At 42.8% G+C, this 18344-nt stretch overlaps 1 protein-coding gene across 1 annotated transcript in view; it reads right to left on the bottom strand.

Annotated features, from left to right (window-relative positions):
• Positions 1 to 18344, bottom strand: part of hecw1a (HECT, C2 and WW domain containing E3 ubiquitin protein ligase 1a) — a 71873-nt gene that overhangs the window by 2851 nt on the left and 50678 nt on the right. The window contains exons 12-28 of the mRNA XM_085361898.1: positions 13614 to 13767; positions 12603 to 12706; positions 11957 to 12063; positions 11558 to 11743; positions 10533 to 10667; positions 8676 to 8790; positions 8492 to 8588; positions 8055 to 8138; positions 7852 to 7958; positions 4894 to 5008; positions 4285 to 4398; positions 3532 to 3684; positions 2140 to 2238; positions 1848 to 1977; positions 1438 to 1584; positions 1178 to 1292; positions 493 to 691 (exon numbers count right to left, since the gene is read on the bottom strand). Coding sequence (XP_085218024.1) covers positions 493 to 691; positions 1178 to 1292; positions 1438 to 1584; positions 1848 to 1977; positions 2140 to 2238; positions 3532 to 3684; positions 4285 to 4398; positions 4894 to 5008; positions 7852 to 7958; positions 8055 to 8138; positions 8492 to 8588; positions 8676 to 8790; positions 10533 to 10667; positions 11558 to 11743; positions 11957 to 12063; positions 12603 to 12706; positions 13614 to 13767 — 2161 coding nt within the window. The remainder of the gene's footprint in view (positions 1 to 492; positions 692 to 1177; positions 1293 to 1437; positions 1585 to 1847; positions 1978 to 2139; positions 2239 to 3531; positions 3685 to 4284; positions 4399 to 4893; positions 5009 to 7851; positions 7959 to 8054; positions 8139 to 8491; positions 8589 to 8675; positions 8791 to 10532; positions 10668 to 11557; positions 11744 to 11956; positions 12064 to 12602; positions 12707 to 13613; positions 13768 to 18344) is intronic.

Genomic DNA, 18344 nt, shown 5'->3' with positions numbered 1-18344 from the left:
TCTATCTGTTAGTTGAACCTCAGATTCAAGAGGAACAACGCAGTTCCTTATCCTGGTCGTGGAACAACAGATCAGTTCTTAATCCTCTTGAGGACATTCGAGAGTATGTGGGGGTTTGTACAATCTGTCTACGTGTATTTTTTGGACTTGTGGATTTCTGGTGGGTGTTGGACTCTCCCAGGATTCCCCTTTGTCGCTGATTCTGTTCATGGTAGAACAGGTACAGCCAGGTGGATTGTCATAAAGGTTCAGATTTTAGCTAAATAGGTTTTTAGTTCCATCATTTGGGAACTATTTTTACCAGCTCATAAATCTACATTTTGGTGCTGAAGTGCCATCCTCCTGATTGCTTGTTTTAAAAATACACACATGCAGGCTATGTAGAAAACTGTGCTGTGTTGTTCCTGGTGGCCAGGATGAGCTCACTCTACTTGAACCATGTTCCTTACTGATTGTAAAGAACAGGTAGGAGTGCAGAAGAGGACGAGATACCTGGGTAGCGATGTCACTTTGCCCCACTTCTCAATGCAGAAGCGCCGGAGGCCATTCGAACCTCGCAAGGCAGCAAAGCCTTCGTAGGGAACGCTGGATGTCCCCGTGACAAACTGCAGCAGACGGAGGCGTTGCTCATTGTTGAAGCGCTCCACTGCAGCCCAAAACCAGCGCATCACTATGTGGCCGTCATGGTAACCTAGCATGTGTGACATCACATTTAACTAAGGTTACACACATTGACCAACACAAAACAAGCAATGCATTTTACTGTGCCATTTTCTGTTATTCATTTGCAGTTAAAATAGTGGCAACCCATATTTGACTTAGTCCAAACTGCTCTAAAACTTGGTTTCACACAGGATTTTCTACTGTTGTACAGCTAATATACTCATTTCTGTGCTCACTGTGTAAGCACAGAAATCCCACACACCTGCTGTATTTTGTTTACGAGGGGCAGCCATTCTGCAGAAAGTTGGCTTAACGTGAGCCAATGTAACGTGAAGACTGGAGCTAAACCATCTTGATTCAGACAGAAGACAAACTCATAATAATCCTTAAAAGGGATTATTTTGGGAAGAGCCCCAGCATAAAGGTAGTAGTGCTAAAGAACAAAAAAAATGAGCTGCAAATGTGCAAATATCAAGGAGTCAATATTTCTTTCTATTTTCTTTGTCTAACACACCTCCTCTATACTCGGTGTTGTTTCTCCAGTCACCGAGGTCAATCTCCACCGTCCCAGCAATGACCAGCTCCAGCTCCCGTGCATCGAATACCGACACAAGCCTGGAGTCCACCACCTGGAAAGGAAGGAACAAAAGGTTCAGTTCTTTGTGCTAACATTTATTTCCATGTGTGTATTATGATGCTTTGGAGGTTGCAGGCACTGGAAGTGAACTGTGTAAGCAAGCACTGACGAGTTGTTGAAAACCTTGTGTTGTTTACCTCGTAGAAGCCTCGGACCAGCGCCTCCGTCTGTTGCACCACTCCTCTCTCCACCCTCCACTTGGCCATTCGCTCTATATAATCCTTCTTGTTCTTCTCAGTGACTTGGAGGTTGGCGCCACCGGACTTTAGCTCACGCTCCGTTACCTGGCATCACAGTTAGAAGAGTAAAGAGGTAAATAACAGCAGTGTGGAATGTCAGTGACATTATAGCCTCGACGGGTGAAAAACAAAGAGGAAATGAGCAGGTGTTAAACTTTACTCCGCAACAAAATGTAAAACAAATCACATTTTAATTGGCTTTTGATGCTCTGATTAAAAAGTGTTCATCCATCTGCCGCGACTGGTGGTGGGTCAGTGACACACTCAGATGGACACACACACACACACACACACACACACACACTGACCTGGCCAAACACCTCCTCGTTGACAGTGAAGGTTAGGTCGAGGATGTCGGTGATGTCGTTGTCTTTCATCCACTGTAGAGACTGATGAAACTCCTCATCCAGATACTCCAGATCAGACAGGTCCGTCGCCCTGAGACAGACGCAAAAGTCAAAGACTGACACACAACTGCCACGCTTCACTTGTTCCTCAAATGTTCATCACTAACACACATTAGCTGTAACTGTTTCAACTGAACATAAACCCGTGAAAACACATGAACAATGCTGCAGGTGTGTACGTGTGTGTACTGACAGTCTGAGCAGGGCCTTGTAGAACGGTCTAGTAAAGAAAGCGTCCAGCAGATACTGATGGATCAGAGCCAGGCCCAGGATGCGACCACTGAAACGGAACCTGGAGACACACAAACCCAACATTTGCTTCAGAATCACATAAACAAGCCCGGGTGGCCCACTGGCTTGGTGGTGTACTGTCACATTATGGAAAGAAGGGTCTAGATTGTAATCTCATGGTCGCCTGGGACCTTTCTATGTGGAGTTCGCAGGTTCTCCCTTTACCTAATGAGTTTTCACCAACAGTGCAGAGACATGTTAGCTTAATTAGTGTTTTTAAATTGGCTGACAGCAACTTTCTTTCACTGTTGTACTTAACTGATCACAATTTCAAGGCAACCCAAGTCTTTTAGGGGCACAAAGACAACCTTTGCTAATTGGACAGTACCTAATTATTTGGGAACAAAGTGGTTTCTGCAACCCTCACCAGATTTAGAGTAATGTCCAAAACACCAGGCCTTGAATATATTTGTATGGTTCCTCCTACTTTTATTTCCGTGTGCATGATGCTTATATTTTGTCTCAGCATCCTGATTATCATGCACGACGCTCAGAGCAAGGATCAGCTAATAGAAAGATGCTGATGATGCCTGTGTTTTCATAAAAAGTGCATGTTGAACAAGACAACTATGGAAGGCGTTCACTGTTGAACGACCACAGGGAACGACAGGAACACAAAAGAACGAATGCTGCTCCTAAACTTTATGTTAGGAGAAATCCTGCATCACATGTGAGGGAAATACTGAAAAATGGCGTCCTTAGGTAACATATAGCAGTGAGCCGAGGGCAGTCATGTCTTGGACTGAGACTTTCTTATTCTCTTCATTATGACAGGACAGCCCACTTGCCACGGCACTTTTAAACGCTTCTGCTGTGGACAGACGACTGTTTCTGAAGCATGCTTTAAGAACCTGTCTTATGTCAGTGACAGCTTTTCACATATTTCATTTCATGCTTGTTTGTTCACATTGTAAAATGTGTAAGGAACTGAAAGGTTATGGCATTCATTGTGTGTTCCCAGTCAAAACACTCATCTGTGGTCTGAATATATTTATAAAAGAGGCTTTTTATTATTTTCAATTCAATTCATTTTTTTTTATACAGCGCCAAATCACAACAACAGTTCCCTCAATGTGCTTCATATTATAAGTTAGACCCTACAATAATACATACAGAGAAAAACCCACCAATCATATGACCGCCTATGAGCAAGCACTTTGGTGACAGTGGGAAGGAAAAACTCCCTTTTAACCGGAAGAAACCGCCGACCGAACCAGGCTGAGGGAGGGGCGGGGCCATCTGCTGCGACCGGTTGGGGTGAGAGAAGGACGTGAGTATGCATCACACAGCTTACCATTCCAGATGGTTCTCAACAAACGCTGACATGGGGCTGATCTGCACGGTGTAGGTGTCATTGGCTGAGTATTCAAACAGGCCGTAGTATGGATTGAATAGCTCCTGAGACAAGAGGAAGAAGAACTCTCTGGAAGGACCGCTGTAATCTAACCTGAAGAGAGAAGATGCAACTTCAACTGACAATACAGGCTAATTCTGGACTACTAAACGGTGTTTAAGTAGTCGACTGTGAACTAAATACGACTATTGATCGGATTTGTGCTGCACCTGAGTACAGGAGTGAATGTAAGCATTTCTGAAGACGCCAGTGCTGCCAGAGCTAAGCTGCCAGAAACTGAGAGGTCACTGAGCGTGTACCGCTGGCTCTTAATACCGCCATCACACGGGGCCTCTACCTTCATGCATGAAAACTCATTTTCTGCGCTGAGGAAGATTCTAACTGCGGTGCGTGCAGTCACGGTGTGAGCTTGTGGAGCACGTCCTTGGTACACTTTGTGGTCATGTTTCTAGATGACAGCACATACAGTATGGCCGCATTACGCATTCTAGTTTTCAGTGGATTCATCTAGTGATGCATTGTAGTTGTATGTGTGTAGTTGGCATGGATGAGCACATGTCCAGTGTTCAGTTAGTGTTTATACCACTCAGCTTCTTCCTCACACAGTTTGAGGCTTCTACAGTGTGTGACAGCAGTATTGTAGGCACTGCAGTGGTACGTCCACGGTCACCTGTTCGTGTTTATTTGTCTTACCCCTCCTCCCCAAGGAACGTGACATAGAGTTTATTCCTCTGCAGCTCTTTGCGTGAATATGCCATCACTTGGTTGAAGGTTCCTTCCAGTAGATGTTCTCTCCTGATGAGCAACCTACAACAAGCAGGACAGCTGAAACGCACCGATATACCCCAAAAAACCTCACCACTGTTTAAGCAATGCTGACACATTCATACAACATAAGTATCATTTCTAAAGGGGCGCTCTGTTTGATTACTGAACAACACATTTAAAAAAAGAGGACTTCACCACTCTCCTTTATAGCTACGACCATGTCTCCATGGAGTAGACACAGTGAACAAATATGTCTTTGGACATATTTTAAAGTTGCATCAGGACCTATGCTGATACATGTGCAATGTAAATAAATACATATTATGTCTAATGGGCATCAAACTCTGCCATGATAAAATGAGTTGCGCCATTTGGGTCTTACTTCGATTCAGTTTTATTCATATAATGCCAAAAGTTACCTCAAGGGTCTCAAACCTCGAGGTAAAGAACCCCAATAATAGACAGAAAACCCCAACAATCAAAGGACCCCCTATGAGCAAGCACTTGGCAACAGTGGGAAGGAAAAACTCTCACTTGATCTTTCCTGGCCCCTGGGCGTATCCTTTAGCTTCTAATTTCCTGTAGAAGTTTCGCAGTTTGGCTTCAAAGTCTCTGCGGTAAGGAGCTGGAGCCCTGGCCCTCTGCAAGCCTGCACACAGAACACAAGTTGCATTACTCTGCCAGTCAGTAAAACTGCAGTTACAGTTACACTCAGCCAGTTATGTGAAGGGAATCACCATGTAGTCCACCAAACAGTCTAACAACAGATTATGAAACCCTCTGAGGCAAAACCTTTTTCAAAGGAATGCCAAATAAAAATGACTTGAATGAAATGAACTGGTTTCTGCATACAAACATTTTTTCTATGTAAGTGTTTTCTATGTAACACTCACTCACATGTAGGTCTCCCAGATGGACAGCAACTTGGGGTTAATATCTTGCCCGAGGATATCTGGCATACAGACTGGAGCAGTCCGAAATCTAAACCATCAGCCATCCAATTAGTAGAGTACCAGCTCTTCCTCCTGAGCTACAGCCACCACCGTTCTGCCACCCAGTTCTTCTGCATGTGTCACACTGAAAATATGTGCTTCTTGCACAAGTTGGGAAGTTGTTCTACCAACTTTGTTCAAAGTGGGAGGCAGGGTACAGCCTAGGCAGGTGGCCAGGCTGTCACGGGCCTATTGACTTTATTTCATATCTCACTGCTAAGAAACAGCAGTCACTAGTCTTATCAAGCTGTTAATCACTAGAATCCCCTTTACAGTAATAACTGCAGCACGGTAAACAGTCAGCTCTATTAGATATCATCCAGCTGCAAAAAAACAACCCACACTTGTTCCTCATCTTGTACACACTGTGTGATAACATCTGCTTATTCTTACTTGTAACACAGAAAAATTAAGCACACGTTTTTCTTTGCTGAGGTTTGGGTTTTACTCTCCTGGTGGCCACTGGCTAACACCTGGCATTTATGGTGATACAGTGTTTCCCAGATTTTTCACTCTTCTTCTCTTTGCCTGTGTGAGTTTATTGCTAATCGGCTCTCGTTTTACTTCCTGTCTTGTCCTGAAGGATCGTTTCTGTGCTCACCTCCCTTTGTTCTTTTCATGCCTGCATTAGTGTCTGATTGAATTTACCTGTTCTCTTTGTTCTTTATTATTTAGTCTTTCCTTCTGCTGACTCACATTTTTTAAAAATGATTTAGTGTAAGTAAGTTCATTGGCTCTTCCTGTCACAGTGTGACGTGGTGTTTAATTAACTGTGAGGCTAATTATAGTTCCTTGTTTTTCTACCCATCTGCTGGCTCCTGCCTGCACATTAGTTGCTCTCATCTGTGACAGTCGAGGCTTTTGCCTTCATTCATTTCCCTCCTACTCCAATCTTGGTGCTAAAGTTATCAAATTATAGCAAAAAAATCCTTTCCAGCATTAAAGGATCAAACATGCTTCAAGGGTCAGTAAGAAGTAAGAGTAGGCAGCGACGGATAGTTCTAACGGTGAATGAGTGATATGAAACGGTTCAGTGCTCATCGTTTCAACAAAGACAACAGCACAACTAATGAATGAAACACATTTACAGACCAGGCTTCCCTGCTGTGACCTAGTTTCCTTTTATAGAGTCTCCCATCAAGAACACGCACACCCCAAATCACACTCACAAAAACACTGTTGAGGCCTGTTAGAAGTCTGCTGGAGCTCATTAAGATAAGATTAGAGCAGCATCGCATAGCACAGCAGGTTCTGTCATACAGTGTGTCTATTATGAGTTGTCACTGTGTGTGAGTGTCTATTGTGTGCACTGTGATGGGCTCAGATTTCATCACCTGCATATGTGATCAGCTTTTCTGTGTTTTTTGCACACATGGTTGCTTCAAACAGCAGGTACACACAAGCACACATCCATGAAAATACCCGACAGCAAACACCTCCTGCTGTGTGATACAGTCCAAGAATTCAGTTTTGTTGAATGAAATTTTATTCTTTAAATAGAATTTTTACTTAACACTACTTAGCGTGCATGCCTGTCTGCTAGCATTAGCTAACAACGTAGCACTCCTACTTCTTGTCCCAAAAAAGTGAAAGAAAGAAAAAGAGAAAGTTTTGATAACCAAACATTAATGTCGAGACTTCAAATGAGTCTAAAACCAATAACATCACAGTGGTTATGTCCATCTTTTATATACAGTCTACTGTATTATGGTCACCTGTTATTGGTGAATGCCACATGCATCCTGTTCCTCCATTTCTAGGCTGGAATGCTAAACCAGTAGCATATCACAGATCATACCAATGTAGGGACATAAATAGGTAGTTTCATGGTTACATGTTATATGTCACAGTTACTATAATGTCAAGTGCTTCTTTTTCTTTCAGCTGCTTCCTTTAGGGGGCGCCGTCTCACCCTATCCCCAGCACCCTTCTCTGTTACACTAACCACATTCATGAATCTTATCTGTGTTCTAAGGCCCTAAGGCGCTCGCTTGACATCCGTAACTATACTTCATCATCAACACTGTCAAAGCAAACTTTAAATCTGTGGAGCTCTTTCTCAGCATGAAGCCATACTGCTGCTCACTCATCATCACCCCTCTTCTTAACTTAGCTTCACCAACTCTTTCCCACAGCTTCTTGGTACGGCTGATCAGCTTGATCCCTCTCTAGTTAGCACAGAGGGAAAGAACAGCTCTCTTAATTCTTGTTTCCTTTTCTTGCACCCTCCACCCTCTTTCCAATTCCACCTTCCGTGTAAGTAAAAGCCCATCACTTGTACTTCTTTTTCTCACTTCTTTGGGGGTTATAAATTTGAAATGAAATAAATGTCAAAAGAATATATTAAAACTAAACAAAACAACGACAATAGCACATGCTAGCATAATTGTGACACAGAGCCACTATAAAAGTTGCGGCTAGGAATTAATTAGTGAGAATTTGAAAGAGGAAGTCATTATAAAGGATGCAGCATCGTTAAAGGAATGGTAACAAGTCCTACCGGGAGAGTTCTGTGGCGACGAGGCGGGGGAACAGCGAGGAGAGAAGCTGAGGTTGTGATGGATGGGGTGAGGTGGAACACATGACATGATTTCCTCTTCAAATAAACTGCAAGAAACAGAGCAGAGAAGCAAAACTTTGATTAGTGGCGTGAAAGTAGACACTGGGTTTGAAGCTGAATCCACCTGAATCCAAGTTCTTCACCTTAACAGGATGACCAGGTCAGCATCACATGACAGCTTCTCCACTCCCTGATTTCCTTCAGTCCTGACGTAGTGGATCTTCTCCCTGAACAATCGAGAGGGAAACGAATTGGTTTGTAATTTGTCTCTTTAAAGATATCTCATCCCTCCCTCAGGTACGACCAGTCTGTCTGCTCCTGCTGCTGAGAGACAGCGTGATGCCACCACCTCCAACATCTCAGCAGCAGTCATGAGTCAGGCAGAGGGACTTATGAAGCATTGTTAAAAAACACCAAGACAGAGAGACCAATACACTGTGCTGATTATCTACTCATTTTAAGCTTTGTCCGGTTCAAAGTTATCGTTGCCTCTACTTGTCTCTTAATCGTATAAAACAAACCCTAACATGATTGTTAATGACGCTGGCATCAGGTGGATATTTTACGTGAGAAAGCGTACCTCAGTGCATGGTTCCTAGTCAGGCTGGGCTGTCGCTCCTGTAACAAGTCAAATATGTTTGGCTGTCGAAGAAATGCCACTATCTTGTCATTGTAAGCTGGTGAGAGAAGCATTCAGACATAAACACGGTAAAAGAACGACTCATCAGTAAAAAATACAAACAATGTGCCGGTGATGGGCTTACATGGAGCGCTCAGCTGCTGTGAGTCAGCATAATGCTGACTTCGTATAGCAGCTACCAAGCTGTTTCCTGGCCTGGCCATCAGAGACGCCCCTCGACTCCTGGACACATCAGAGGCCTGAAACAAAAACAACATAAGACTGCTGTCCAAATATAATGAAAGATTTAGTCGTGGACATTTTTTATTTATCTCCTGATTAGACTCGACAAGGGAAGAAGGGCGCATATATATCCTACACTGAGCAGTGTGCCGTAACCGTGAGAAAAACAACCTTTATTGTCATTTCTGCTGCAGTGGTTTGTCATCCACGTTTCTGCTCTTGCACTCTTGACAGGGGCACCCACGCGGTTGTTATACTGATATACTCCAGGTACCAAAATATGTTTTTCCCAGAGCTAATTTTTACAGTTTTATATGTGAAAAAGTTTCTGGTTTTTAAGTTAATTATGCACATATGTTAATTACCATTTTGTTAGAGTCCAAATTGAAAATAAAACGGGTCCAGATTCAGTGAAGTATTTTGAGGTGAGTGCCCCCAAATCTCAATAATACTGTATCAATGAATTCTGAACCTTTAATTTCAAAGATTGAATCCTTGTTTAGGAATGTGTCACGGTCCTTTGGCCTCGTGTTTCATGTTTTTGGCTGTATTTGAAGTCTCAGTTTGTCTCAGTACTCTGCTGTGACGCGCTGCTGTGCTGCCATGTTTTCCCTGATGTTTTTTGGACTGTCATTAAAGGTGAGCCTTTCATTCATTCCACCTGTGAGTCAGCATTCTGCCCTTATTCAGCCTCACATGTATATTGCACAAAGAGCAGAAGCTGTCAAAATAAACATATTACATTGTAAGACTTTACAACTGGCTCTTTAAAGAGCACTGCGTTCATTCTCTGCCAAATATAAATGTTTTAATATCTTACCCAACCCGTCCAGCACAGTGGAAAGATAGAGGGCCAAATGTCATGTGATATTTCACTACAAGCTATAATAAGCAACAGCGCCTTGGCCAAACTAATCCACGGATGGAGACCCCACTTAAAATTTGGTTTGATGCAGTCAGAGAAAAACAAAATAAGGAACACTGATAAGCAGTGCATTGATACAGTGCTCTACTTTGAATTATTTCTTATTCAAGCTTTATTCCCAACAAAACAGATTGCTAGTCCTTCAGTAAAGACTAAGGGGCTTTGATCTGGAAAAATTGGAAAAGGAGGTGAATTTCCTCTTATGACTGGAAACATGAGGAAAATTCACTAATAGGTGGAAAAGCCCATCCACTCAGTTTTGGAGGCAGTTTGGATGGAGAAGCTATTCAAATAACGATGGCGTTGGACGTCTAGTTGTGGAATAAAATGTTTCAGGACATGACCACTACTCCAGCGATTCTTGTTTAAGTTAAAAACAGACATGACTCTTTTGTCTTTTCAGACTCTTGTCGCGCGGCAAGGTCTGCGGTGACGCTGCAGGTGACGCACCTGAGCAGCATCCGCAATCACGCCTCGCTGGCTTAAAAGTCTGTGTCTGTCTAATGTGGTTGTTGTTCATGTGTTCGGCGGCTGACCTGAAAAGCTGCAGCCGAGCCGTGTGATTGTGCACAGCGACCGCGTGCGGAAAGAGTAAATAAAGAAAAGCAAAAAGTGTGGTAGGGTCGTCATCTGTGTCACATTGGTGCCGAAACCCCGGAGGCGGCATGGTGGAACCGTGACCGGGCCAGCCAGGGGAGGAGCTGGCCCAAATGCTGCCACCCAGCAGGATCGAGCAGGGCGTGCTGCTAATTGAGAATCTGATCCGGTCCTGTCCGACACCGCTGCCATTTTCTGAGTATTTGTAAACCGACAGATGCAGATGGGTTAGAGTACCTCCCCGGCGCTGTAGCTGCGTAGTCTCTGCAGGTGCTGTTTGTGGGCGAGGTGGCCAGGCAGCCGGCCATTCTGCAGAGGTATCCGAGGGTCGATGAAGGTCGTGGCTCGGCTGTTGTGATCTACAAAGAAAGACTAAGAGACAGACAAAAAAGGACTGAAGCAAACATGTTGATTGATAACAGAAAACACACTCATATTCTTTGCTGTTGTTAATCATTCAAAATGAGAGGTTCCAACTGTTAATGGCAGCACCAGCATAAAATAAATAAATCAAACTTGAACATTTGCATTAAATACACAAAGGTAATCTGGAGAGCACTGAGCTGGTTCAGTGTAGTCACATAATGGAAAACGAGAATTATTGTAACGTGTGCAATGGATCTGTGATCTTGTTGACTATCAAATAGTTGCATCAAAGAAGAGGACCAGGTTGGCGAGCACTCAGTCAGTTGATGTCTTCAAAGCTATTTCGGTGTGTCAGAGAAGTCAAACAGATAAATCTGCTACTATATTGAATTTAAATGGGGTCATGCTGGCAATTATATGCAGTCTGAAAACCTGTTTCTGTCTAAATACATAGAAATTCCCATGAGCCCTTACTTACTGTTCATATTTCATGCCTTAACAGTGCGGTCCAGGTCAACTTTGACCAGGGCCAAGAGTTTCGTCAAAATAAGTGTCTTTATCAAATTTTCTACTATTGAAATATTTAGAAAGTGTACATTTCTTATTTGGCATTAATAAATGGATCAGTAATGCTCATTTAAAAAGAAAAGAACACCCTAGAACTGTTGGGATTCATTAAATATCCACGTAAGTATAACAACTGTTAAATGCCATCCTCGGTCTATATCGTAAAATAAATTCACATAACCACCATGTGGTGGAAACAGACAGTGCTTATGAAGGTCCTCTCAGCTCCATGACGTATCGCTTCACCAACATTTCCAAGCACAAGGACTTGCTGACTATCAGGCGCTGACATTTGCTGAAAGGGCATTCATGTGGGCGAGTTGTCCTACCTTGCCCTGGGGGTCTGTTTTGATTTCCCAACCCCTTGGCAGCTCCAGCTGACTATCTGCAAACTTGTTGAGGAAGACCACAAGGTCCCTGTTATGTTGGTAGCGCTCAAAGTTTCTGGCATCACGGCGCACCTTCAGGATCATGTGCTTTACACAGCTGCTGCTGGTGAACATCCGGTACGCTGCCTATAGTCACAAATTATAGTCACCAAAAATTATCGAGCGTGGGACTCTTAATAAACCCATTAAACGACTTAATACTACAGTATTTCACCCTGGATAAGAACAGTACTGTGACAGCAAGATATCCACATCAGTGAAAAAGCCCAACAAAGGGCTCCTGGTTCAATAAACATATAATATGTGCTTGTACGTATCTTTTTGTATGTTTATACTCACATAGTTGCTGTGCAACACAGTAAAAAATTCTGGGTGTGTGATGAACTTGACAGCAGGAGACTGGAGGAGATGGCTGATCTTCTGTTGATTGACAGGGGAGGCGGGGCCTGCAAACAGGCAACAGGCCATTTAGGAAGCTTATATAATGAAATCTTTACTATTTATTACTGTTTTGTAAACCAACCCATGCAGTTTGATGTACATTAAAGTGCAACTGCTACAGTTTTTTTTCATCATTTAAGACAATCAGGTAATTTCAGCATCCCAACTATACAAGAGCGAATTATAAACCATGTTCATGTAAAATATTAGAGGGTTTACAGGAATATGATTGCTAGTGTGTCAGATGGAGGCGGAGGACAAGCTGAATAGGTGGTATTTTCAAACTGTTGCTAACACAACATGATTTTTGACTGTGATGTCATGTACTCTGTGCCAGTGCATACATATAGCATCAGTCCACAACATTTAAAGCATTGCTTTAGAAAACAGAACCTGCAGTAACACATACACATAGGCAGGACCTTCACAATTACACAACATAACCCAGCACACATCAGGACACTTGTCTTTCATGCGTAATGACGGTGGTATTAAAAGGCGCAGGCCGTGTGAGTGTAAAGCATGAGAGGGCTCAGTGCTGTACCTGTCTGAGTGGAGTCAGGATCAGTTTCAGTACTGCTGCTCCGCTCAGTCCTCTGACTCCCTCCACTCTCTTCTGTGGCCATAGTCCTCTGTATGTTCTGGTACCTGCATAATAAACGACAGCCAGGAATCTGAGAACCTTTCAAAAGTGTCCATTTCTGTCTCATGTCACATCATATTTACTACTTCATGTTTTCGATCCCTTTTCCAGACACCAGATGTCACCCTGACTCCACATTAGTTTATCTTACTGCACAGGCTCAGACTATTGAGTGCTACCTCACCTTTCTGTTCAAACTGGTGGTTTGGCTGCAATTTGTACTTTACATAGATAGTTTCAGCTACACTATATTTCCACTTCTAATTTGTACATTATTATATTTTTATTACAAATATTTTAGATATATCTGACTAATGTACTTACAAAATAAAGATCTGACACAGAAAAACACATTTACTTCTGTCAAAAATGTTTATAAACTATGTTTATAAATTATGACATGGATAAAGACTAAAAATCCAATTGATTAAGAAATGTATGTATTCTGGTCATTTTAATCGAATTACTATAAAGTACATTTCATTGAGAAGATACCAAGTGTCTCTTCTCTTCCACACTTCATTCATAATCCTTCCATGTTTTATGGAAGTAAAGCAAACATAGTTACTGGCAGGACGAAGGTCCATTATAACCTGCGACCCACATTCACTGATCTCTGTGCTAGCCCACACCAGCTGATCACTCAAGTGATCCACTTCCCTCCCTTTTCTCTTCATACACTAACTGTGCATCTGCAAGCCTCTTTGCAACCGTCTGGACTCCAGATCCTCCATCCATGCTAACTTAATAATGAGGCATTCTTACTGCTTGCTGCATAGCAGGCGGAGGTACCAGAGCAATACCAACGAATATAAATCACTGCAGTTAAGAAATGTATCTTATTTTGACGGGTCTAGACAGAACTGCTGCAGTCTTACACTTGGAGTTTTCTCTGCGTGTTCCTATTCTGACCTTCTGTTGAGCTGCTCCATCTGATGTGTGGACCCTGAGCGAGGTATGCCATGGTTACATTTGGTAGCATGGCTCGGCCTCTGCCAGGTTGTGGTCCGGTTGACATGGTCCACGTAGAAAACTCTGCCATGGCTGTCAATCCGAGCTTCCCAGTCTGTGGTGACAGAGGGCAGTTTATTACATAAAGTTATTGGCGGAAGCACAGCTCCAGTGTCCACACATGAAGCAATTCACAGTGACAGGGCGACCAGGCACCATAGAAAGCCAATGGCATTCTGCGACTTCAAGCAACGGCAGGCAAAATAACTGCTGGCAAAGCAAAGAGGGCAGATCTTGAGCTGAATTTCAACACAAGTGATTGAAGTGACTGCCAGAGAGAGCAAAGGATACTGTTGATTGACATATGATATGGTGATAAATATGTCAGCGTGTTACCTAGGCAACCAGACTGGAAATGTCTTCTAGTGACAAAAAAAACAAAGTAGTAACAGAAATCCAGCAGTTTACTTATTTTTGCAGGTTTAATTTAATAAACTACAGCTACAGTTTGAAATGTACATGCATTCATGGATGCCAAACTTTGGCTGCTAATTTTAGGGCACACTAATTTTGATAATTAGTGTGACCTGCTCTCTTTTCAAAGCTCAATAATTGTACCAAGCACATTCTTAAGAATTTGTTACACAAATTCAAATTTATTTTTGATATTTTGAGATAAACACAGAATGGCGTTATCAAAGCCAAGGTCATAAAATGTAATCATTAGTTAGCAACAATTACCATGCTTGTGACCATAATTGACAACAGCTGGTACCTTCTACTCTACAACAGCTAAAAGGTGTGTTTGAGGGCACTTGTAGGACTGACAAGCACACAGTAAAGTAAAACATAGCAGAAACTCTGTGCAGTTCTGGGATGGAGTGCTGGAGATTTAAACAAGCCAGCAGTGTCTCTCAAAGAAATTTTAAGAACTGCAGATTCCAAAATCATCCGAGCTAACAGGTATACAAGTTACTGGGAGGTGCAGCAACTTCAGAGAACCAAATGGTCAGAAACAACCAGGAAACCGCCATGACACAGGAACGAAACTGCCTGAACAACCAGTGTCATGGAAACAAAGATATTATTATCATTATTGATGGAGATGGTTCCGGTAAGAAACCTTACATCCAAATACAGCACACTGACAATTTGAACAAAACCTCCAGCTGACCACATAGACAAAGGAAAATCCTTCTGGAAGACATTTTTAATCTATGATGAGATTAAAAGTATTTCGGGGTCTTGTTCACAAGTGACTGGAGAAGGGAGCGGGAGATCAACAGACGGAATGGTGCTGCGGCTGCAGTGATGCAGACGCTGCACCGGTCTGTTGTGGTGAAGAGAGAGCTGAGTGTAAAAGCGAAGCTCTCAATTTACCGGTCGATCTACGCCCCTCCCCTCACTTATGGTCACGAGCTGTGGGTAGTGAGTGAAAGAACGGGATGGCGGATCGGCAGAAATTAGCTTCCTCCGAAGGGTGGGTGGCCTCTCCCTTAGAGATAGGGTGAGAAATTCAGCCATCCAGGAGGGGCTCAGAGTAAAGCCACTGCTCCTCCACATCGAATGGAGGCAGTTGAGGTGGTTCGGGCATCTGACAAGGATTCCTCCTGGGTGAGTGTTCCGGGCATGTCCCACCAGGAGGAGGCCCCGGGGCAGACCCAGGACACGCTGGACAGATTACATCTCTCGGCTGGCCTGTGAACGCCTTGGTGTTCCCCCGACAAGCTGGAGGAGGTGGCCAGAGGGAGGTCTGGGCTTCTCTGCTTAGTCTACTGACCCCGCGACCTGGCCCAGATAGGCGGAAGAAGATGGATGGATGGATGGATGGATGGATGGATGAGACAAATGTTGAGTGCTTTAGTTGCCAGAGGTTTGTTTGGAGGAGTAAAGGTAAGGCTTTCAATCCTAAGAAAACTGCCAGCTGGTGCAATAAATATAAAATGAATCAAACCAAAAAAAAAACATTCAAAGAAATAAGCCAAACCCTTGACAGCAATGTCTAAGATGAGTAAGGTGTAATGGTGTGAGGTCCTTTCTGACATGACAAATGACAGATGATGAGATAGCAAATGTCTTCAGTTTGTTATATATAAATATTAAATGCTATTACCACATAGTCCTAACTATATCGAAGGCACACTTTATTAAGCACTCAGTAGTACTTTTAGGACTACAAGAAACTACTACTACCCAACTTCTAGTCCATATTACCTGAAAGATGATTCCCTTAAAACCAAACACATGTAGAGAAGAGGTTCAGTTCTGAGTGAGGCTTTGGAGTAAACACCAGCTATTAGAATCAACCTGTCAATCAAAGCTGTCATACCTCAAAGTCTTAACAACATTCAAATGAATGAGTTAAAAAAAACACAGCTTGTAGGAAGAGGAACGCTCGATATATAGATTTTGGTATTTTGTAAGAACCATGTTTATTTTTGCTTTAAAAGTGGGCATTTTAACACAGGTTTATGTGGACTCACTTGCCTTTGAAGCCAACCTTAAGTGGCAATTACAGAAACTGCATCTTTGGGCAGTTCTAGGTTTGCTTCATTTTTTTTTGCCCTGGAGGCTGCTGCTTGTTGTTAAATGTAGCTATTCGGTCGTTAAGTGATGACGTGACGAATCCTGCTTCCGGGCCTAAAGTAGTCTGCGTTTAATATGGCTTTTGTGTTGTTAACATGTTTAATGTTTTGTATTTTCTTCTATTTGATCTCAAAAAGCTCCTAAAACAGTCAGTGATCACTGTTGATCTCCCTCGGCTTTTATTACCGCTAATCATTTATTTAAGCTCAGTTTTTAACACCTTAGGATGTAACTACAGCCCAGCCCATGCAGCAGTATATGAATGACTAACCTCGTATTGTGGATGGATTATCTCAGTTGTTCTCCTGGCTGAAGTTTGGTCCTTTTACAGCATCCTGCCATGCGATTACATTTGTTCCTGACCACCGAGAACACTCACGTTAACTTTTAACTGTGGCTCAGGTGGCAGAGCAGGTCAGCCACTAATCAGAAGGTCGGTGGTTCGATCCCAGGCTGCATCCTGGCTGCATGCCAAATATCCTTGGGCAAGATACTAACCCCATGTTTGCCTACTGGTGGTGGTCAGAGGGCCCGGTGGCGCCTGTGTCCGGCAGCCTCGCCTCTGTCAGTGCGCCCCAGGGCAGCTGTGGCTACAATGTAGCTTGCTATCGCCAGTGTGTGAATGTGTGTGTGAATGGGTGAATGACTGAATGTAGTGTAAAGCGCTTTGGGGTCCTATGGACTAGATAAGCGCTATACAAATGCAGGCCATTTACCATTACCATTTTATCGAGTGGAAAAAAAGTTAGCTTGTTTATATTATGCTAACATAGCTGTGTCGCTAGCGGTCACGTAGCACATCATTATATACCAGCTAGCCAAACTTCAGTAACCCTACAAACGTCACTGCTGTTTAGTTTTCTGTCTTCATTTATGCTGGAAGTGATAACAGAGCTGTACACTTGAATTTGTTTCCAAAACCCCGCAGTCAGGACATGCTATGTTGTATTTAGATAGAAGCTAGCGAGCTAACTCCCTGCTAACTTCTAACTCCGTTAAATGTCATAAATTCCGTTTTCATGGATGCCTGGATGTTAAACTCAATTGTTACACCTGGTAGAGCAGAACGCTGATCATTTTATTAAAGATGAAAGACTTTAGACAGTTTTTCAACTCTCAGTAATGCCATAGTGATCGTTTGATATATGGACCTGCAGCGGAGTTTAGACCCAGACACGGCTAGTGACGTCAGACTTAACGCCCGGATAGACAGCAGTATCAGTCTTGTAGTGCCACATCCGGGATTTGTTTAGCCCTTTAATAGCGATAATGTGAACGTGTCGGACTAGTACCACTGCAGCTTTCCTCAGCTCTGTCTAACTGCTTTGGGAGTAGGAGGAAGATGAAGAATGCTCCCAAAGGACAAAAACCCCCTGTGTTGTTTTTCATGACTGCTCTGCCTGCCCACGCGCACAAACACTCTTGAGCAGCCTTTATTAGCTGTCCTGACTGTGTTTAGGGAATTAGTATCTCTAATCTAGGTAACAGTCTTGTTCTATTCTGGGCTCTAGGTGGTCTGGATCAGATTTTAGTGATCGAATAATGTCACTCACCTGTTCTCTTCAAAAGAAAAGATATATTATAAACATAGTACTTGACTGTATGTGTTGTAAGACCACTACATCCAGCCTGTCTGCAGAAAGCTTCTTGAATCCACATACTAAACATCAAGAAGGAATTAATATTGAAACTAGAGTGTGGCTTTTATGAATTACAAAATGAAATACTTTTAACTCATGGTCATATCTGATTTTCAAAGATAAAAGATTCTGTGAGCTCTGTGAGCAGTGCACAGATGAGCAGGACGTCATGACAACTGATTGGAAGTCAAGTGTGGTCCAAAAAGAGTCTACAGCACTGGAAAAACCAATGGCGCAAATTGCAAATTTGACATTATAGTCCTCAGGAAAACATTCCCAAACAATCCTTATTACTAATTACTCCTCACATTTTTTGTAGGCTTTCAGTTCACTCCATATTTACATGCTGGTTTTTTCTGGCTTGTAGGGATATTTATCAGACCAAGCAGAATGGATGGATGAATGAAACAAAAAAGGTTTGTGATGCTGTAAGCACAAAAACATTACAATTGGAAAAAACTCAGCA

The sequence above is a fragment of the Diplotaxodon limnothrissa genome, linkage group LG9 (genome assembly GCF_057381915.1).
Source record: "Diplotaxodon limnothrissa isolate DT_005_m linkage group LG9, D_limnothrissa_male_GT1.1, whole genome shotgun sequence".
NCBI classification, from domain to species: Eukaryota; Metazoa; Chordata; class Actinopteri; order Cichliformes; family Cichlidae; genus Diplotaxodon; species Diplotaxodon limnothrissa.
The sequence above is the reverse complement of the archived record's forward strand: the minus strand, read 5'-3'. Positions and strand labels throughout refer to the sequence as shown.